The sequence below is a fragment of the Pongo abelii genome, chromosome 1 (genome assembly GCF_028885655.2).
Source record: "Pongo abelii isolate AG06213 chromosome 1, NHGRI_mPonAbe1-v2.0_pri, whole genome shotgun sequence".
In the NCBI taxonomy this organism is placed as follows: Eukaryota; Metazoa; Chordata; class Mammalia; order Primates; family Hominidae; genus Pongo; species Pongo abelii.
The window spans coordinates 33,451,175-33,475,000 of record NC_071985.2 but is presented as its reverse complement, the minus strand read 5'-3'; the positions used below and the strand labels follow the sequence as shown (position 1 = coordinate 33,475,000).

The 23,826-nt window shown below is 36.0% G+C and overlaps 1 protein-coding gene across 1 annotated transcript in view; it reads right to left on the bottom strand.

Moving 5' to 3' along the window:
- USH2A (usherin) overlaps window positions 1–23,826 on the bottom strand; it is an 827,758-nt gene that overhangs the window by 342,140 nt on the left and 461,792 nt on the right. The window contains exons 37-38 of the mRNA XM_024239307.3: window positions 5,559–5,710; window positions 227–389 (exon numbers count right to left, since the gene is read on the bottom strand). Coding sequence (XP_024095075.2) covers window positions 227–389; window positions 5,559–5,710 — 315 coding nt within the window. The remainder of the gene's footprint in view (window positions 1–226; window positions 390–5,558; window positions 5,711–23,826) is intronic.

The following is a 23,826-nucleotide window of genomic DNA, read 5'->3' as shown; positions in this document are numbered from 1 at the left end:
GGCTGGGGCAGAGGCTCTATAATGTACATTTCTAAGCGTTCATCAGATGTGGCTGTTGCTGCTGCTCTGGGAACCACACTCTGAGAACCGTCAGGCAGTAGCTTATCCATATAGGTTATTTTCAGGAAAATAAAGAAACCAACATCTGTGGCTGAAAGGAAGATTTTAAATAAAAATGCATTGTTTTCTAATGTTATTTAAAGTTTAGAAAATAAAAACAAATTACCTGGGTCTACATAGAATATCCCAGTGAAAAGGACTGAGTATGTTAAGAGTCCATTAGGGCGAAAAGGTGCTTCCCACCTCACGTGGGCTTTCCGGGATCCCTGTGTTTTGACAAACACATTTACTGTTCCTTCAGGAGGAGCTTCTAGAGTTCGATTTTCCACCTGTGAGTATAAAAAGATTTATTTTTGTTTGCAAATAAAATAAGTACATGCTTCGCTTTGAGCATATTTCTTCAAAGAATCTCTTTTTGCTGTGAAGTAAACTATTTTGACAGTAGCATCTTGTATGAATACCTCATTTTGTCAGCAGGATCAAAGCACGGCTCATGTTTTCTTCCCCCTGCTGTTAAAGCTTAGAATTTGAGCTCTTGACCAAGGCAGCTATTTGTGATTTCCAGAATATGTGGATCTGCTCACACTGTGACTGTGCCTATGGCTGTACATATCCATAGACCAATTCTAGGACTGCTTTAAAATAATTTTTATGTGATTGCAAAAGAGAAGAAATGCATGCAGTCTGTTTTTATAAGTCCTTGACTTAGGTAGTAGACTTCTGGCCTCTGTCAAAAAGCCACACCAAGTATCCTGACTCTCTCTCTTCTCTGTCACACACACACACACACACACATGCATGCATACATGTGTGTGTGTACAGGCATGCACGCACACACACACACAATTTTTATGAGCTATGTTGCTATTAGGTATGTAAAAATGGCATCATGCTAACATTAAGAAACACATGCATCCTAGGGACTCTATCCCTAAGGCACAATCACAAAAAAATGTTGATTGTGTTAATGAAGCTATGCAGAAAAGAGCAGATGATGAATTACTTGAAGAGAAAGACTCTGAAATAAAATGTAATCCCTAGCTGTACAGGGGTCAGGAAGATTTCAATAGCTGAATAAGTAAAATAAGTGGTCAGAGGAAGATGTAGTTGGCAAGAAAGCAGAAAAGAGTTCAGAAATTTTTAATATCTTTTAATCATTAGCTTAAATTCAGTTAACTAATCACTACAAACTCATAAGCAACACTCAGAAATATTTGACCTTTCACAATTTACTAAATATGTTGATAATTTCAACTTTATTCTTAAGGTACAAGCTCTTGCCTCCCAAGGAGGTGATCAAACATGAAATCCCTAGGCAGAAATATTATCAATTATAAAACCTTTATTTGTTAGGGTGAATATACTTTACCAATTATGAAAATAAATGGGAAAAAGAAAGTGTTAATTTTTAATAACTATGAGGTCACAACATGTTTTATTTTCATCAGAGAAAAGCTATGGGATTCTTTAGAACTATAACACTTGCTCTTTTGTTTTTAGTTTAATAGCTATGTACAGAAATGATGAAGAAACTAGGCTAGAAAAATATCAATTCATCATTTTAATATTTTATGACAATGTAATTGGTTTTATTATGCCTATCTATATAGTTCATATTATTGTATATAGAATGATTTTAAAGCATTCCAAATAAAATGAGACTTGAAAAGCTGAAGAATTAAGGGCAATTCCAGATAATTATATTATAATCCTCAAATATTTGGTTATTTCAAAATAAATATGTTTTGTAACATTTCCTTAAATATTTGGATAAACACTTCAGTTTTTACTATACATTGAATTTGGCAATTGTACTATTTTGCTCCGACCTGGTCTCTCTTTTCATTTTACTTTTTTGTTTATCTACCTTGCCGTAAAAGGAATATGAAGGAAAAGGCACTTGGGAAAGGTAAAAGTTGGCTTGGCTTTGGCCTGGAAACCTCTCTTGACACAGAAAAAATATTTGAGAGCAAATGTGCAAGAAAAACATACAAACTCTTTAATACATTGTAATTCTTTTGTTTGTTTTTAAAGGGAGTCTCACTCTGTCTCCAAGGCTGGAGTGCAGTGGCACAATCTTGGCTCACTGGAACCCCCACCTCCCGGGTTCAAGCTATTTTCCTGCCTCAGCCTCCTGAGTAGCTGGAACTACAGGCACCCGCCACCACACCCAGCTAACTTTTGTATTTTTAGTAGAGATGGGGTTTCATCATATTGGCCAGGCTGGTCTTGAACTCCTGACCTTGTGATCTGCCTGCTTTGGCCTCCCAACATGCTGGGATTACAGTCATGAGCCACCACGCCTGGCCATAAACTGTTATTCTTAATAAAACCCTTGCAATGTACCAGAAATTTGTGTAAATGATATTTTATTTAATTTTTTACACCAACTCTCTTAAAGTAGACATTATTTCTCTTTGTAATAGTTGAGAAATCTGAGGCTTTGTAGAATAAGTATATCTCCTCAGGGGGTATAGGGATTTAAGGGGTTTAAGCAGGTTTAAGGCAGACTTCCCCTATAGCATTTGCTTGACTATATTATATATTGCCATTAAGATTTAGATGTCTTAAATAACACACTTACTTGCTTCTTTGCAAAAAAAAAAAAAACAAAAACAAAAACAACAACAACAACAAAAACATATGAAAGGGTGAATGTGTTTGTACATGTGTATTTATCCAGGTGTATTTATCTGTATAAGTATGAAATCACTAAGGAACCAAGACAACTTTTTAGCCATATCACACAGCAATGACCTATAGTCTCGCACATCATCCTTAAGAGAGTCCCTGGAAAATCAATCCAATGAATGTTCCAATACAAGACACAGTCATAAAATTCTCAATCTTAGACTCCACTAGTGTTATGTAACATTGGCTAAGTGGGGAGGAAGAAAGCAAAGTGATTTTCTTATGGAAAACATTATTGTATTTTATTAAAGAATATTGCCCAATGTGAACGGTTTTGCTCTAATACAGTTGAAAGCAAGGAAAGCATTTAAAAAGTTTCTGCTGCATTCTGTGAATTTTTACGTTATTTCAAAATTTGTAACACCCGAATTCATTGAATTTAATTTGACAATGCACATTAGCATCTAAAAATTAGGTTCAAAGGCATTGTCAATTGTTTTCTATATTGGAATTTCCATAAGAGTCAAATACATTATTTGGATGAGTAAGAACTGAACAAATCACAGGGGAATCACTGTGTTTTGTTGTTGTTGTTGCTGTTTATTTGTTTTTGTTTTTTCCAGATAGGTACAGGGCAACTCCTTCTGAACCATAAATAATAGCTAACAAACTGGTCAGATTAGAAAAACAAAATTGAGCTAATGCTACATTCAAGTGGTAAGAATATGAAACTTCTGTATGTCTTTTTATTTTTAAACATACTCCATCAAATTCATATTTTTTATTATATGAGCAATTTGCAATTTGGAGGATGAACCATATCACATTTGGGACTGTGAAGCATATTCCTCATAGAAAACATTGAATAGTATTTCCCTGCATGCGTGGATAATCTAAAGAACAAGAATTATCATTAAGAACTGTTAGATGAACAAAAAAATTGAACTCTTTCAAAATTTATTCTGATTTCTGCCAGCAAAATATTTAAAAATAGAAATGATATATTTTCAGTTTCAATGAAATTTTTTATTTAAAATGTCATAGCATTGGGCTCTATTTAGATGAATATCTTAAGAAACCGTTATACACCATTGCCACATTTGACTGAATTTTGTTGAGTATCACATTATAATTTAATGATAGAAAACTCTGCCTTTTAAGATTGATTCATAGATTTCTTAAGTCAATAAGGACACATTAAAAAGAATCATCAACAAAAAGAAGCTGAATCTGTAATATCCTTCATGATTGTGCTAGCTATCCAGGGCTATTTAGAATACTCAGATATGTAATCACTTAATGGGCACAAAAATATTTTGCAAACCAGTTGAAGACCATGGGCTTTAACTTCTTGGTAGCATATAGTTGACTTGTTCTAAATAAAGACATTGTTGTTCAATCCCAGTGATTAGAGATGGATCATTGACTAGGGAAAAGCGTTTGCATACTGAGTACAGGATAAAGAAAAGTACCAAGGGAGAAAAAGACTCTGTGCTGTAAGTCAGGATTGAGTCTGGAATGTATGAAGCCGTGGCAGACTAGGTTTTACAACTCAATTCTATTTCCCCCCTTCCTATCAGAGCTTTGTGGCATTTGATTTCTTAAGGTTAACGTAGCTACTATCTGTGCAGGATGCAGGTCGATAACACAGGTCCCCCTTATTTAAAGTTGCCAGAACATCAGGAGACACCGCTGAGCCAATTTTGTAGCCAGAACTACCATTTGCAGCTTACATTTTGAAAAAGTGTAAATTTCAGTCTCATGTGACATGTTCTTTTGTTTCTTTTTCTTTTTTTTTTTGAATGGAGAAGAAAAGCTGGCCTATTGCCATTCCTGCATTTAAGGGTAAGTATCCATCAGAGGGGTCTGGGCTATAAAATGCTTAATGGCAATAAAGACTACAGCTCAGCTCCGCCGATGGATGGTGTTAGCTGCTTGGAAAGCAACCAATCTCTGAAACAAAATGAGAGGTGTGATCAAAAATAAGGAAGCAGAAATTAAAACATAGAGCTTCTTTCCAAGGTAATATTTATATAATACACTCTTCAGTGAAGATAGCATGCACTAAAATGATAGGGCATTAGCAAACATTGCCAAAAAATACCTAAGAGTAATGAGCATTTCCATCTAAAGAAGCAAAATCTAATTAATCAAGAAAAATGCACAAAAGTGTAATATGATGTTTTGAAACTGAAGACTGTCCTGCTAGTTTATGATAATTATGTGCCCTTAATTGGGTTTTAAAAATTACATTAGGAATAGAAAGTATAATCTTGTCAAGCTGTTAACTGCTAATGAAATATAGATATACATTTCAGATATAGATTTCTGAAATATGAATACCAAAAGCTGATACTAATGTAATTTTAAATACCATTCTTATGAAGCTGTATCACATAAAACTATTTTATCCTAATAGATGAGGTAAACTCAACCTTTTAATTGATTAACTACTTGTTGGGGAGCAGTGTTGCCATATTGTGGCACTTATGGACTTTCAATTATTTTCACTTTTTAATCTTAAACTTACTTAGATGTTGAGCCCATGATTAGAAAGAAAAACATCCACCTTCAATATGTCACTAAATTAGGAAAAATTTCATGTTTGCCTACTACACTAGCCAACTTATCTTTCTTTCAATAAAATGTAGACTCTGCCCTTCACTGGACCTATGTTCAGTCTTGAAATTTATGTCGAATATAAAATCTTAGTAACTCTTAAATGAACTTTTATAAAAAGAAAAATCTCCCATCCTGCTCGAAAGGCTAGCTGTGCAGAGGGTGAGTCACCGCCACTTACTTCTTCCTTAATATTCGGTGTCATCTGACATTTAACACATTCCTGGAATGTAAATTTAGATACTCACCAGTGGGCCCAGAGCACAACCTTTGGCCGTGCATGCTTGGACTCTGAAGGAATGTAAACTCCAAGGAGCAAATCCATAAGCACGACAGCTGAGTTCTGAGGAATTGTGGATTAATATACCATCTAGATATAATCCATAACTCGTGATAACACCTGGGAAGATAATAATTGCCTTTCAGTATGACTACTAGACAATAGCAAAGAAGGTCTTAAGAAAGCAAGCACTCTTGATGTGATTTCTAGTTTCATGGAATCATTAAATCACAGACTCTGGTATTTCTCCTTGTCTAAACTCTGTCTCTTACCAAAGGATAAAATAGATGTTACCCTTGAATATCAAATTGTAAAGCTAATTAATACAGAGACAGAAATAGAACCCAACAGTTCCAGCATGAGAATCTTTCTATTGCATCCTGTTAACTGTTGTCATGTGTGTTCCAGATCAAAAATTAATAAGTGAAGCATACTTATAATTTGTATTGCTTTCTAAAAAAAGATATTCTTAACAGATATGCCCCAGAAGTAAATCGACCTTATTTGTTAATGCATTCTATATGACTCATAATGTATCAGGCACTGTTCTAAGCACCCGGTACACATTGGCTTCTTTTTAACCCTCTCTTCATAGCATTCCTATAACAGGCAAAGAAAAAAGGTATCATATTGGAGGAGAAACTGGCTTCCTACTGCACGTTGTCAGTCAGGACATTCAAAAGGGCATCTCTTTATATGACAAGGTCCAATCATACAAGCATTGAAAATCTGCAGCAACCCAATCAAGATAGAACATGAAGGACATAGACCCCCTTAGTAATGAAGATCCAGTGGCCTCACTAAGTAAAAAATTCCAAATAAGCTGGGTGTGGTGACTCACACCTGTAATCCCAACACTTTGGGAGGCCAAAGCAGAAGGACCATTTGAGCCCCAAAGTTCAAGACCAGCCTGGGCAACATAGAGAGACCCTATCTCTACAAAAAATAAAAATAAAGAACTACAAACAAATGAACTACCAGCTGAGGGCAAAGAGAAGAAGTTGTAAATATCAGCTATGGTCTAACAACTAATCATATAAACAATAATTATAAATGCTATCATATTTTATTTCTGCTTATTACACGGAGATTTGTATATTGTAACCAATTTTCCTTCCTCCTTTCCCCATTGATTCATGTAAATAGGGTTAGTGGGTATTAATTTATAGTTTAGTTTTTTTATGTTGAAGAATATCCAGGTGGGTTGTGCCTGAACTAAAAGGGGAATTAACATCACCCAGATAAGAATGTGATGAGGGAGGTGAGAGCACCGTCATTTGTACAAAGCATAGTAGTATCATGTTCATTGGAAGCATAGATTGCTATTGGTAATGAAAGGTAGTGAAAAGTACAAGGGTGTGTGTGAATGCCGAGTAGCTAAGAAGGTGATACATCTGATGTCCGCCCCAGCTACACATCCACGCTTCTATAGCCTGTTCTGTACGGCTGAACCTACAAACTACAAACTACATTTCCAACTCTCTTGCTTGTTGGCCTTCTATTAGGTTTTGCCAGTGGGAGGCACTGCGAGGAGGACAGAAGCAGGAAGAAAGAAAACGTCCAGCTTCTAGCTTCAAGAGCTGAGGCCTTTGCTGACAGCTGCTGTGTCAGCAGGGGACAAAGCACCTGCAGCCTCAAGCATTCCAGACAGAAGAAGAATCTCTTCTGCATTTTCTGCCTCTTCAGTAGTGGAATGTTGTTGGCATTTCAGCTCTGGTTGGGGCAGCGTCCCATAATGGTTCAAATGTCAAATCGGCAAGTGTAGCAGTAAGCAACAGCTCCTGTCAATCATCCTTTTCTTCCATCCAGTACCTGCCACCTTTCCCTTTTGTTCTTTCAGCCCTTCTTTACAACACCTCGAGAGCAACCTACTTGTATAAAATACCCTCTGTTTTGAATATCTGAAATGTTTTCTCTTATACCAATCAGATCTAGGTCAATACATTCTCTTAGGATTAAAGCATTTTTTATTAAATGAGTTAATACTTTTAAAAAGCTACTGCTGTGATTCATTTTCCTTTAAGAAGATAACCTTGTATAGTTTATCATTCTGATAAGTCCATTTCCCTTATTTCCATATTTTTGGGAAAGAGTCTTTATTTTACTCTCAGGTATCACTTATAGCTCTAAACACACAAAAAGATGTGGCTTCCAGTATCTGTTTTGCTTTATTTCTGGTGTGACCATCTATGGTAACTTTATGAATACCTATAGAAGGTATTTGATTTAATTCTATGTGATACTTGACACACAAAGACACAAATGAGTTAAAGCTAAGAAGTGAAAGACACATAGTGAAAACACCACCTACCTATAATACATAGAAAATTTAAAGGGAAAAAAGATATAATCAGGTAATAACAATGACCAAAAAATTCTTATGTGCCAGGCTCTCTGTGAAGCAGTCAGTTGATCCTAAAAAAATCTCATGTACAAATAGTGTGTTACAGAAGCTCTTAAAGAAACCATAAGACCCTTGAAATGCTATCTATTTGACCCGCTTTTTAACTGAGATAGAAAGTACCTAAATCAATAGTTCCCTTTTCTTACATAATTGGGGAACAGAGAATGTCTTTTATGTTAGGATTATGTGCATAATATCTCATTTATCTAACATATTGGGAAATGAGATATTTTATAGAAGTTAATTTTCATTGTAACTAAATCTCATCCCCTTAAGTATGAACTCTAAAAATCTTAACCATTTTTGAAGGAAATCTTTCTAGTAAGTACTACACACTTACCTGTCTTCTCACACAGAATATAATGAATATAATTGAATCATTTTGTGAAGACTGAAACTTTGATTATGGACATCAAAGACTACATTCTCTAATTCTACAATGCTTCAGTGATTGATGCGATACAGGGTTCTTACCCAGCTTTTACCCTAAACATCACTCAGTGACTGCACCTTACCAATCCTTGTGTCATTGTTTGAGTTCTTCTACATCCTCTCTCAGTGACAGTTTCTCCAAATTTACTTCTTCTTCTTCTTCTTCTTCTTCTTTTTTTGTCTATCTGACTCTAGTAAGTCAACCCTTAGCAATCTATGTTGAGAAGCTAAATAACCTTGACATCTGGAACTATGGATATAGAAAGAGCAGACAGTTATTTAAAGAAGGGCTTAGACTAAGATGAATATATGGCAAATAAGCTGAGAATGAAATTAAGTGATATTTGTGACAGTTAATTCAATTGCTCAAAAACTTTTTAGTATCCAGGATGTATCTAATTGAGAGGGGGATGAGAATGGAGTCTAACTTTAACATAGGTGAGATCACACACACACACACAGAGTTACCCGGCATCCTGTAGATAAACAGTATTTGACAGCATATGGATGAAGGGCTGAAGGATTAATTGTAGAACCACATTGTAAGACTAGTATTATACTGATACACACACACACATCATATTAAACTGATTTCAATATAAACAAAATCAATATAATATAAAACACTGTATGATTCAGCTTTAAAACATACTTTTAATAAGTGGTAAGTCTAAAACACCTGTTACCATGACAATTTTAACTTCATTGACCTCAGATTCCTAAACAGAGTAACAAAAACTGACAAATATAATGTAGTGGACATTTTAAACTGAAGCCTAAGAAGATGCTTTTTTCTTTAACTAGAACACAGGACACGTATCAACAGCTTTTTTTTTTTCCAACTTTTATTTTAGATTCAGGGGGTTCATGTGCAGGTTTCTGACATGGGTATATTGTGTGATGCTGAGGTTTGGGATACGAATGATCCCATCATCCAGATAGTGAGCATGGTATCCAACAGTTAGTTTTTCAGCCCTTACTTCCCATTCCCTGCCATTAATCCTCAGGGTCTATTGTCATCTTTATGTCCATGAATACCCAATGTTAACTCCCACTTATAAATGAGAATATGCAATATTTGTTTTTTTGTTCTTATATTAATTTGCTTAGTATGAAAGCCTCCAGCTTCATAGATGTTGCTGCAAAGGACATGATTTCAGGGTTTTTTCTGTGGTTGTGTAGTATTTCGTGGTGTATATGTACCATATTTTTTCATTCAACCCACTGTTGATGGGTACCTAGGTTGATTGCATGTCTTTGCTCTTGTGACTGGTACTGTGATGAACACACAAGTGCATGTTTCTTTTGGTAGAATGATTTGTTTTCCTTTGGGTACATACCCAGTAATGGGTTGCTGGGTCAAATGGTGGTTCTGTTTTAAGTTCTTTGAAAAACCTTCAACTGCTTTCCACAGTGGCCGAACTAATTTATATTCCCACCAACAGTATATAAGCGTTCAACCCTTTTCTCTGCAGCCTCGCCAGCATCTGTTGTTTTTTGAGTTTTTAATAATAGTCATTCTAACCGGTGTGAGGATGGTACTCGTTGTGGTTTTGATATGCAATTCTCTGATGATTAGTGATGTTGAATATGTTTTACTTCTTCTTTTCCTAGTAGGATTTCTTTTATTTCTTTCTTGTGCCTGATTGCTCTGGCAAGGACTTCCAGAACTATGTTGAGTAAGAGTGGTAAGAGTGGGCATTCTTATCTTGTTCCTGTTCTCAAATGGAATGCTTCCAGCTTCTACCTGCTCCGTATGATGTTGGCTGTGGGTTTGTCATAGATAGCTCTTATTATTTTGAAGTATGTTCCTTTAATACCTACTTTTTTGGGGGGCTTTTATCACGAAGGTATATTGAAGGTATATTCAATAAAGAAAAAACTTTATTGAAAGTTTTTTCTGTATCTATTGAGATGATCATGTGTTTTTTGCTTTTAGTTCTATTTATGTGATGAATCACATTTTAAAATATATTTCCAACTCAAGGAGATTTATGAATCACATTTATTGATTTGTATACGTTTAGCCAAACTTGGCATTCTAGGAATGAAGCCTACTTGATTATGTTGAATTAACTTTTTGCTGTGCTGTTGAATTTGGTTTGCTAGTATTTTATTGAGGATTTTTGAGTCTATGTTTATCAGGAATATTGGCCTGTAGTTTCCTTTTTTAGTTGTATCTTTGACAAGTTTTGCTATCAGAGAGATGCTGGCCTCATAGAAAGTGTTAAGAAGGAGTCCTTCCTTGATATTTTGGAACAGTTTTAGTAGAATCATTACCAACTCTTCCGTGTACATCTGGTGAAATTTGGGTGTGAATCCACCTGATCCAGGTTTTTTTCTTTTTTTTTGGCGGGGTAGGGGGGGCGGTTCCTACCAAAAACAACAACAACAAACAAACACATCACATCCTCAGAGATTATTATAAACACCTCTATGTACACAAACTAGAAAATCCAGAGAAAATTCTTAGAAACAAACAACTTCCAAAGAATGAATCAGGAAGAAATTGAAACCCTTAACAGACCAATGTCAAGTTCGAAAATTGAATCAGTAATAAAAAAAAAATCTTTGCAAGCTTTGAGTTTAGTTTGTTCTTGTTTTGCTAGTACTTCTAGGTGAGATGTTAGTTTGTTAAATTGAGATCTTACTAACTTTTTGAGGTAGCTATTTAGCACTATAAACATTCCTCTTAACACTGTCTTTTCTTTATCCCAGAGATTTTGGTATGTTGTACCTCTGTTTTCATTTATTTTAAACAAAGTTTTGATTTATGAGTAGCTCTGGGGAAAGTAAGATTTTGAGTCCTTGAAATGCCATGTAAGTATTTTCAAAATTATAGAATACTTAAAATAATTTTTTAAATTAATTAATTAATTAATTTTTTTGGAGATGGAGTCTAGCTCTGTAGCCCAGGCTGGAGTACAGTGGCATGATCTCGGCTCACTGCAACCTCCGCCTCCCGGGAGGCGAATCAAGCGATTCTCTTGCCTCAGCCTCCCAAGTAGCTGGGATTACAGGTGCCTGCCATCACGCCCAGCTAATTTTTGTATTTTCAGTAGAGACGGGATTTCACTGTATTGGCCAGGCTAGTCTCGAACTTCGACCTTGTGATCCACCCTCCTCAGTTTCCCAAAGTGTTGGGATTACAGGCATGAGCCACTGCGCCAGGCCAAAATAATTTAATTTAAAATATGCTCTGGGCCCAGCATGGTGGCTCATGCCTATAATCCAGCATTTTGAGAAGCCAAGGCAAGTGAATCACTTGAGTCTAGGCGTTCAAGAGCAGCCTGAGCAATGTGGCAAAACCCTGTCTCTACAAAAAATGCAAAAAGTTAGTTGGGCATGATGACATGTGCCTGTGGTCCTGGCTATTTGAGAGGCTGAGGTGGCAGAATCACTCAGGCCCAGCAGGTCGAGGCTGCAGTGGGCGGTGATTGCACCACTGCACTCCAGCCTGGGCGACAAAGTGAGAGCCTTTTTTAAAAAAGAAGATTAAAATGTTCTGATCACTTACTTTGAGTCAGACAATAGGGTACATGCTTTTATGCATTATTTTCTTTAACACTGACAACTCCAAAAAATAAGGATTGTTATTGTCATTGTCGTAAAGAGGAGGGAATGGATTCTTAGAGGGGCTAACCCATTTTACAGGGCCATACAAATATAAATTTAGTTGTGGAAACTGGCCATCTTACCCGACTCTTGTCACTACTCTTGTTTTATGTTTCTGGTCTAATTTCCTCTTCTAAAATTTTTAGGAATTTCACTTGAATTAAGAACTGGTGAACATGCTCTGGTTCTAAAAGCAATCAAGATGAGCCTAATAAAAAGATTAATATAAATATATTGAAAGTCAATCAAGGGCAAAGTACTATACTTGGTATTTTGGGAAGTAAGAACAGAAAGAATAAGAATAATATCTACCTTTATGGAAGTAAGAAAAGAGTTAAATATAGGTATAATTAAATAACAATTCAAGGATTAAACAAGGATCATAAGCACCACAACAACTTTATGCCAAATGAATGACATAATTAAATAGTAGACAGTAGGTACAGGACCCTCTAGCAGGGAATAATCACTCTGGCTAAAGAAGTGCTACAGGCTTTTTAGAGCAGTCAAGTCTTCCACATACAGTAGTAGGGTCTTCAATAAGTCATATGATGAAGCTAAGTCTCCCATGAAAGGTAATATGTGAAAAACCTATGTCTCAGGAAGATGCTTCTGGTGAGGAAAATGACATTTGCCATTGCCTAGAAGTAAGAAAGTGCAAGGTTTAGTAAAGGTATCCCAAATAGATCAATAATTTGTTGTTATTCCTGTAGCTGGATGTATTAGTCTCTTCTCATGCTGATAATAAAGACATACCTGAGACTGGGTAATTCATAAAGGAAAGAGATTTAATGGACTCCCCAGTTCCACATGGCTAGGGAGGTCTCATAATCATGGCAGAAGGTGAAGGAGGAGCAAAGGCATGTTTTACATGGCAGCAGGTAAGACAGCTTTTGCAGGGAACTCCCCTTTATAAAACCATCAGCTCTCATGAGACTTATTCACTATCATGAGAACAGCATGGGAAAAACATGCCCCCATAGTTCAATTACCTCCCACGGGGTCTCTCCCATGACATGTGGGGATTTTTACAATTCAAGGTGAGATTTGGGTGGGGACACAGAGCCAAACCATATCACTTGATAAAGTCTAATAGAAAACAAAACTTCAAAGGGAATTTGGGGCCTTGAATGACACTACAAGGAGTTGGGATTTTATGATGCACAGGAGACCATTAGTGTTTTTATGAACTGACTAGTGACAAGATAAAGTCATATACAGAAAAATTAATCTAGAATCACATATAAAATAGTCTGGAGTAGGGAAGACCATGCAGGTAGTAACAGTGAGATGGTTAAAAATATCAAACAGGAAAAATAATTATTAAAGCCGTCTTTTCCTGAATGTATAGGAAGTAGTCGTGAATGAGGCAGGGATGTGGGAATGCTGCATTTCAGCAGTAGTCTGTGGCAAGAGAAACATCTTTAGCAGTTATATATACTTTCTTTTTAATTAAAAAAAAAAACTTGTGACACTTAGGGATGGAATGTGTTAGATTGCAATATGGTATGATAAAGTCACTATTCAGAAAATAGTGTTCCTTTATCAAACATGAACAATGAAGTTAATCTCATAAAAGCCTACTTCCAAAGTATTAACTTACCCTTCTGTTCCTGGTTAAAAAGGGAATTGTTTTTTCAGTCTGAGGATAAGAAGAAACCATGTCTTGTGATGGAATTGTTCTGTATCTTGATTATACCAGGATTAAAATCTTAGTTGTGATATTGTATTGAAGTTTCAGAAGATGTTGACATTGGGAGAAACTGAATTAAAGATACATGGAATCTCTGTTTATTATAATTGCTTGTGAATCTATAATTATCTCAAAATAAAATATTTAAATTAAAAAATACTGTTGTGCAGGGGAGCATGCCAGGTAAGAAGACACAAACACTTTAAAGTCCAAAGAAGTTTACACTAAATCACTGGATTGAGTGTTTTAATCAAGTACCATTTAATCTTCAGGAAAAACTCTTGATAGTGGAATGGGTTTTATTTCAGATGAGAAAAACAGATGACAAAAAATGCTTTTAGAGAGGTTTGGTAACTTGGCCAGTGTTATACAGCTAGGAAGTGGTAGAGCCATGTGTTGTCACTGAAGCATTCAGACTCTACAGTGCATACAACTTTACAGCTTCCATATACCTATTTTTCCTACATTTTAAAAATCATGTAATAAAACACAACATACAAAAACATATACAATATCAATTCTATTTTAATGACAAATTTAAAAGCAAAAGGCCATGTAACCATCACTCACGTTGAAAAAATAGAATGTTGCCAGCACCCCAGAAATCTCCTGTCCATAACTGGATCCCTTTCCCTTCCTCACAGATAACTATGAGGGCTTTCAAAGAACCACGCCCTTGCTTTTCTACTGAGAAATGCATCCCTTAACAACATAATTAAGTTTCTTATGGTTTTCTAACATATTAATAGAGTTATGTTGTATATATAATTTTTGCATCTTGCTTTGTGTAACATAATATTCATGTGTTCTATACATGTTTTTGAGAGTAGCCATACTTCACTCATTTTTACTACTGTGTGGTATTCCTATAGGGCAAATGTTATTTATTTATTCTACTCTTGATATTTAGAATGTTTCTATATTTTGGCTATGACATCAATGTAATTATACCCATTTTTGTATATGTGTCCTGAAGCGCATATACAAATTTTCTAGGACAAATGTCCTGGAGAGGAATTGTTGATATATGTTCAATTTTACTAGACAATGCTCATCTCTTTTTGAAAGTATGTCAATTCTAGTGTACATGTGAGTCAATGTGAGTTCTCATTGTTCTACATCCTCAAAAAGAGCTTATTGTCAGACTTTGAAATTTTTGCCAGCATTAGATGTAAAAAATGTTAGCTTGTTTTGGTATTATCTTTTACTTTTGGATTATTACAGAAGTTGGCCCATTTTCTTATGTTTATCAGACATTTAATTTTTCTTCTTCTGTGAAATAACTTTTCAGATGTTAAGTCCAGTTTGCTATAGATGTGTAGGAATGTTTTATATGTTCTGGATACAGTTTTCTGATGGTTACATGTGTTCTAAATATCACCTCTCTTATTACTTATCTTTGTGGGCACTTATAGTATATTTTGATAAAAAATAAATGTTAATTTTAGTAACTCCTTTATTATTATGAAACTACCTTTTTATACCTAATAATACTGCTCACGGTAAAGTCTTCTTTGTCTGATATTAAAATAGGCACATCAGCTTTCTTTTCTCTTTCATTCTTTGACTTTCAACCCTGTTGTATGACTTTGTTTTAGAGGAGGAGGCTTAATAGCTAGTTCAGGGTCCTCTCCTCTGGCCTTGAGGACTCCTCAGGATATAACTATTGGCTAAACACTCCCTGCAACACTACCTCAAGGAGTATACCAAATCCAAATAAATGGGAATCCATTTGAGGACTATCTACTAGTCCAAGCACCAAACCTTATTGTCAACATCTTTTATAATTAATGGTTAGCTGGCATTAATGAGATGTAGCTGTACCAAGGAATGGATGCTAATCATTTACCAGATAGCCTTTATAAATGTTGCGGTTTCATTCAATGACATTTTACTAAGCTTTGAGGAAAAATGAGGGAGCACTATGCCTATTGACATAAAAAGATCTTTATTCTACGTGAATTAGAGAAAAAAAGCAAGTTGCAGAACAGGATAAATTGTATGGCCAATTATTTTGAAGTATCAATTTTGTGCATATACATTTAAGTAAGTAATTATTCATTCAATCAACAAATTAGTTCTTGAGTGCCTCTCCTGTTCTGGGAACTATTTCAAAACAAAGTCAAAAGCTTCCAAGCCAATTGCCTTCTTTTTCAGGGATCTTCTTCCAACCACTTCAGCCCTTCTGTCATGACCATGTACCTTTAAAACTTGGTTAGATAGCTAAAACTCACTAAGCTTTCATTTTTTGACCAACAAAATGGGGTAATATTCCTTGCCCTGGTGGCCTGACAGTTGATCTGAGAATCAAACAAGTGAGCATATATGAATGTGCTTTAGTAATAAGCACTGTGCACATAGAAGGGACACACACAGAGCTGTCCCTTGCTTCTAGTATGAGTTAGTCTTACTTGCTATAGGAAGCTCACCTTAGACTATCTCTTCCAATTCTGACCTATGTCATGTGCTGCACTTCTCTTGTAAAAACTAAACTAACATCTCTCAAAAACAAGCTTAGACAGGTCTGTATTCCTCCCTGCCACACTATCTGTCATTAGCCAATAGTTTCTTATATTTGTATGCTATCTTTTCATTTAAAATTCATTCCTTTCCAATGAAGTCCAGAAAGTGCAAAGAAACAAGTATTTACTAAATACTGTAAAATAAGTTTTGTAAGTCTGCTGGATTTAGATTTGGTTTCTGGTAGTCATCTGGCTCATCAGTAACTATGGGGTAGCTACTATGAGCCAGACATTGTGTTGCATGCTGGTAATACAGAAGTTGTCAGAACAGTCATGGTTACTTCCTTCACAAAACTTTCAATCCAAGTGAAAGAACAGACGTTAGAGGTATTATGAGGATGTAAAGTTTACTTTTTAAAAATCAGATGGATAGAAGGAAAACATGAGATAGAGAAGGGAGAGGTGGATGCTAACCTATTCTGGGTAGGATACATAATAGGGCTTATCTGAGAAACTGACCTTGATTTTTATTTTATTTATTTATTTATTGAGATGGAGTTTTGATCTTGTTGCCCAGGCTGGAGTGCAATGGCACAATCTCGGCTCACTGGAACCTCCGCCTCCCAGGTTCAAGTGATTCTCCTGCCTTAGCCTCCAGAGTAGCTGGGATTACAGGCACCTGCCACCATGCCCAGATAATTTTCATATTTTTAGTAGAGACGGGGTTTCGCCATGTTGGCCAGGCTGGTCTTGAACTCCTGATCCCAGGTTATAAACACACCTCAGCCTCCCAAAATGCTGGAATTACAGGCTTGAACCACCACGCCTGGCCGAAACTGACCTGTAAGCTAAACTTGGCACTCAGAGCTACTTCATCAAGAGGAAGATGTCATAAGCCATTATTTGACTAATGATAACAAAGAAATATTTTATAACAATAAGTGAAAAGCTTTCAAAGATGTATCAATAAGTTTATTATTATTTGAAAAATTAAATATGATGGGTTTATTAGATAAGCAAGTCGCCACTAGAATCTTTGAGCTTGGCTCTTCTTATTGGCCTTTAAGATGTCTATTGTATTGAAACAAAGTTTAAGAAAATGGAAATTTTGTTCATTTACTTATTTATTCTTGCCACTCTTAGCATGAAGAAAGTCATTTTAAATTTATCTTCACGCACTACCCCCCCATCAAAAAAACAAACACACACACAAACAAAACACCTCTCCGTGTTAAATGTGGATTAAGTAAAATTTAGGAATGAGTCAGGGTTTCAGCAGGAAACCAACGACAACTCAAATGGCATGGAAGAGATTTTAGTGGAACTCCTATTTACAAAGATGCGGACAGGGTTAAGGGAAAGCAACCAGTGATAATAAAGCATTCCCAGCTAGTACTAGCTAGGATTCCTAGACCATTTTAACTAGTTGGCTAGGAGCCAGTAAACATCTTTACGTTTGTAGGGGAAAGGGTGAGAACAAATTCAGGAACCTGGAGAAAGAAAGAGGCTTTGAATAGGAACTGTAGCCTTTACTAGAGGAATGCAACCCTGGAATCCAGAGCCATGCAGAAAGAGAGCCAGGGAGAATAAGTTTTGAGACTCCATGCTCCTCTCATCCTCTCATCTTTTGCCGTTGCTGCCCATGGACAAACCAACAGGAAGCCAGAGAGAGAGGAAGCCCATTGCCACTGTGAGGAAGGTTCAGCCTTACAGGGCACGGGGCAGAGTTGAAAAAGAGAGTGAATCTAGAAAAGCAAAAGAGAAATATTCACCATAAAAAATCATTTATTCTATTATATTGTACCATATTGTATTTTTTCAGGCTTTTTCTTGCTTATTCTCTGGTGCTAATAATAAGTAAGACAGCTGAAGCAAAATAAAACTGTAACATGTCATGTGGCAAAGGGGGTCAGGTTCTGGCTTAATTCAGTTTAATTTAATCTAGTTCTAGACATTCAGTTCTTCAATGGATAATCCACAAAATGGATACTTAATTCCCATTGGCTGTACAACAGAAGGACTTTCAAGTTTATCACCTTTCTGTTTCCATAATGATAGGATTTTTAAGGTGTTTAATTTTCACAGGGAAGCTGGATGATAATTGTCCATAAAGCATATCCACTGGGATATATACCTTTGTGCCTCTTCATCACGTTATGTCAAATTGTATTTCCTAAGGTGCTCAATAGGTTGTCATATATAACCAAGGAAATTCAATGGGAGTACAATACAATGTAAATTTAATACAAGGTATCTCTATTTACACTGAAGAATTGTGTTTACTATAAGAATTAAACAACAATGCTTTAGTGTGTCATAAAAATAACATGCGTAGTGAATATAGATGCTCCAAACATATTTGTTTGTCTTTTCCAGTGCAGCATGGCAATAGGAATATCAACTGAGGGCTCCCCCCAAGGTCCAGATGCTGATTGAATGTGGCAGATATCTCCCTGTGTGAATACTTGATCCTTCAATTAAAAAGGAAAAGAGAGAAGAGCTTTCACATTGTGGGATAATGCCTTATTATTGTTATGCTCTCCTAAAAATGGAATCAACGGAATCTAAAAAAGACTGTGCTTGGGAAATTCTACCTGACAAACTGACTGGAGGTGTTTCATAAAAGTTACACAAGCTTTGCTCAAAACTGTCAAGCAGTTTTCCTAAGCGATTCGCTGAGTTCTACAATCCATTTCACCTATTAAAACTGAGCATTTCCAGGAAAGAAAATAGAATCACATTTTGACCATTTAAAAATAAAGTTATTTTAAAATAAAAAGTAAGAAAATCAAATGAAATATCAAACAGTTATCTCTCTAAAACCAGAGAAAAACCAGAACACAGATCTTATGAATTTTAAATATTGGCACTAAGAACAGAACATTGAACAGGTAAAAGTAACAAAATTTTGTTTTCATATGGCTAGATTAAATTCTACATTATAAGCCTTTCTACAAAAAGTAGAGGCAGATAATATAGTGAATAAAACCATGAATTTTTGTCATTCACACCTTGCTTTGATTTATACAATCTTTCTGCTTAACCAGCTGTCTTGATTTTGAGTAATTAAACTGTTTAGTACTTATAAATCTAAGTTTCCACATTTGTGAGATAACAATACCTATTTCCTGGGCTAGTTATGGGAATTAAAGTGCCTGGCAAATTCTTATAAATTATATCTATTATTATTATTACTAATGTTATTAGTGTTAGCAGGAAATCAAGTATTTATTTCTATGCATGTATAGAGTATTTAATTTGTACGTATACATACATCTTCATGTGCATACATTATAAAAATTTATTTCGATAGCATCATCTCTTCATGTGAAGGACAAGATGTATAGAGTGTGTATAAGAGATCTATAGTTAATCGATTTCTCTACCACCCATTATTGACAGAATATATAAGCTCAAAACACTGAGCCAAATGTATTTTTAAATAACGTTCTATTGTCTTCAAGGTACTACGCGTAAGTCTACAAAAATAATCAACCTGCTAAGATGTTTCTATTCTTTTTGACATGATTGCCACCGTTTCGACACATGTTCACATACAAATTGTCACAAAGATGGGCCAATATGAAAGACTAAATTAGGAAAATATTTCCATAAGCTTCTCAGGTTCCCTTCACTTCTCAAGAAGATGCTAGACCATGTCTAATGGGTCCCCAGCTCTCATGCTTCTCCCTCTCTCTCTTTTTTGTTTTAGACATGGTCTCACTCTTGTCACCCAGGCTGAAGTGCAGTGGCACAATTGTGGTTCACTGCAAACCCTGCCTCCCACGTTCAAGCAATTCTCATGCCCCAGCCTCCCAAGTAGCTGGGACTACAGGCACACACTACCACTCCTGGCTAATTTTTCTTTTTCTTTTTTTTCTTTTTTTTTTGTTTTGGTAGAGACACGGTTTCATCATGTTTCCTAGGCTGGTCTTGAACTCCGGGGCTCAGGTGATCTGCCCACCTCGACCTCCCAAATTGCTGGGATTACAGGCGTGAGCCACCAGGCCCAGCCACATGCTTCTCTCTTAATTATGCCCATGTTGTTATTAACAAATCCTGACCACAGTAAAAATATATCCTTTCATACTGAGACATGCAAAGCGCAAACAAGACAAGTCTATGTGCTGTCTTTCATTAGAAAATCTACAGATTACCAGGCTGATGAAATCTTAAGCAAAAGGACTAGGTCTCTAAGTGTGTGTTTTAAGCCTTCAGCAGGCCAAGAGGAAGATTCCTCTCTGCTGCCTTTGAAATCATCCCACCAATATTACATAATCATAAAATGTGCTCACAGTGTGCATTTGTGTATGTTGTGTGATTGCATATGAATATGCTTCTCACATCAACACTATCACAATTTTGGTATTGTCCCTATCATCAGTAAATATTAATTCATTCGACAGCTTTATAAGATGCCTCTACTCTGTGGCACTCTGCCAAAGGCCAGGACTAGGGCAGTGAAAAAGATACATATGATTCCTGCCCTCATGCGGCTCAGTCTAATAAAGAAACTATTTTAGGTCGATTTACTGAGGTAAAGATAGAGGTTAGTTACAAGGAATTATAGCTATTAATAAAAGATAAACATTTTATATTCTATATTTTTAGTTAGTATTTTAAAAAACACATATTCTAATTAGTTTAAAATGTCACTATAAATGTTATGCTAGATAATGACGAATAAGTTTGGCATAGTCAGATAGCTATGCTGTTTTAGCAAGGTAGACTTGAAGTGTGAAGAAAAAACATATTTCAGGATCCTAAGGCCTAAGCTTCTAAAAAGAAATATGGCTCATGAGAATTTGGAAGCTCTCAAAAGCATAACTTTAATTATGCAATTGCAATCTACACAATACAGGTCACAAATGTATTAGACAGTAATCCTTTGTGCTACTTCTCTGTGATAGCTAATGGTCTTACAAAGGAAGCATCAAGGTCCTACATAATAAGGGTTCCTATGGACCTTGGACCTAAAAGTCACTCTTTTCAGCGGTTTTTAAAATCATGTCTGAAATCACAGCTGGTAAAGAACACCTTTGCCAGAGGGAATGTGGGTACAAAGGACTCTGATTAGAGAAACATAGAGCTGGAGTGTCACACCATCATTTTTGCAGGTATGTGAAGCAAGGGACTAGAATTAAGCAGGACATATTTGAAGGCGAGCAAAGCCTTAGGTGTGAATCTAGTGATAATGACTCAGTACTCAAAGACTGTACTTGGCAGACTGAGGCGATTAATAGCAAGTAACATTGTTTGTAATGGCAAAAATCACAAAAGTGTCCATCAGTAAAAAGATGGGTCTTGTAAACCGTAGTTTCATTCAGTGGGATTGCATACTGCCTTTTGAAAGAATGAGGTCACATTCCACTGAACTACAAGGAAAGATGTTTGCACCATATTGTGAAGTGAGAATAGTAAATTCCACAACAACGCAAATAGTATGAGCTCACCCTTGTTTAAAAAATGCATATTTTGTGCATAGATCTCTATGTTTTTATTAATCAGCAAATTTGTTTGTTTTAAACTAACACTGTTCTTAACCTTTTTTCTAGTTTAGTTTATAGCATTTTATTACATCCTCTCTATATCATATTTTTTTATTACGATAAAAAACACAACATAAAATTGGGCATCTTAGCCATTTGAAGTGTACCATCATGTTATCTACATACACATGGTTGTGCCACAGAGTTGTAGAACTTTTTCATCTTGGAAAACTGAAGCCCTAAACCCATTGAACAGCAACTCTCCATTTCCCCCTTCCACCCAGCCTTTGGTAACTGTAATTCTAATTTCTGTTTCTGTGCATTCAACTACTGTAGATAAACTCACATAAGTGCAATCATGCAGTATTTGTCTTTTTGTGAGTGGCTTATTTCATTTACCATAATGTCCTCAAGTTTCATCTACATTGTATTGTATGACATGACTTCCTTCTTTTTAAGGCTGAATGTTATTCCATTGTATAAATATATCATATTTTGCTTATCTATTTATCTGTCCATAGGCACTTGGGTTGTTTGCACCTCTTAGCTACTGTGAATAATGCTGCAATATATCTTGTTTCCAATTCTTTTGGATATATTTCAAGAAATGGGATTGCTACATCATCTAATAATTCTATTATTAATTATTTGAGGAACCTCTACACTATTTTTCATAGCAGATGCACCATTTAATATTCCCACCAACAGTACTTAAGGGTTCCAATTTCTCCACATCCTTTCCAGAATGTGTTGTTTTCTGTTCTTCTCTTTAATAGTGGTAATCAACAAATTTTTAACTTAGCAATTATTATGTGTCAGGCACTATACTTGGTGCTGCTTGTATGCTACCAAACAAAAGACACCAAATTAGGAAAAATTCTCAGGGCTCATGAAGTATGTACTGAACCAACCAGCAAGCTTCCCAGCACAGACACTGTGGAGCAGGACCAGGTTGGGAGACAAGGAAGAGAACTGAAATAACAAAGGGAGAGGATAGTTTCTTAAAGCCTTTGTTAAGGATTACCATCAGACTTTCACGAGTAGGAAGTTATCATTTAAGTCAGAATCAGTTATGACAAGGAGAGAATGTTTCCTAAGCTGTGCTGGCCAAAGGCCACCAATTGTTTGATTGGCAAGGACTGGACATTTATATCAGAATATTTTATACCTTTCATATTTTGTCATGTATAGGCAAGCATAAAAATATACCTAGTTCTCATTATAGAAATTGGGTTTAATTTTTCTCAGCAAATCTTTGTTCATGTTTATAAATCCCTAGTGAACAAACATCCCTTTAGGTACATAACTGACTAACAGAGTCAAGATTTTGAAACCTGAGTGTGCAAAACCAGACAAGTAATACCTGTTTCAGACTAAACACATGTTTATCTCTGGTCCTGCAACATCTTCATGAGGATGCAGAGGGATGACATGTCCACATCTCATAGGGAACCACTAGGAGCTGCTTCTCTGTGTACCTAGCACCTTGTGCACCTCCCAACCTTGTGAGAATTCATTTATATGGATATTTTCCCCAAGGACTCTGATATCCTTGAGATCAAGAAGCAAGGAAATTTACTGTATATATAAGAGTGAAGGAACCTAGTAGGTCATCAAAATACATATTTTGAATGAACAAATGCAAATTTTTTGCATGGCATGAGGAGGCTCCTGAAGTGATTTGGGTAAGCAATATTAATGGCCTTCACTAGAGAAGTGCAGTCGAGGGGTTGTTTGGTGACAGCAGTCAGGGGTGAGCAAGGTTTAAGGCGAAGACTGCCGCCCAGTATACTGGCTGGCAGGGCTGGGTGGTGCAAATCCATGAGAGAGGGAATACAGGAGAAAGAGCAAGTAGAGAGAGAGAAACCATGAGGAGAAATCAACTTGGATATGCTGAGTTTAAGATGTAACAAAAATCCAGGTGGAGGATTTTGTCAGTTGGAAAATGTATTAAATACCCAGGGGCATTTTGATGATAACCGAGGCAGTGGAAGATTCTGATTATTTAGGAGGTCTGTGGTGGAGCCTAGAATCTACTTATTCAATTGGTGCTCCCAAGATTGTTCTAAGAATCAGATAAGTTTGAGAAATACCATTTAAAATCTTTTGAAAGGGTTTATTTAGTTACACAAGAATGAAGT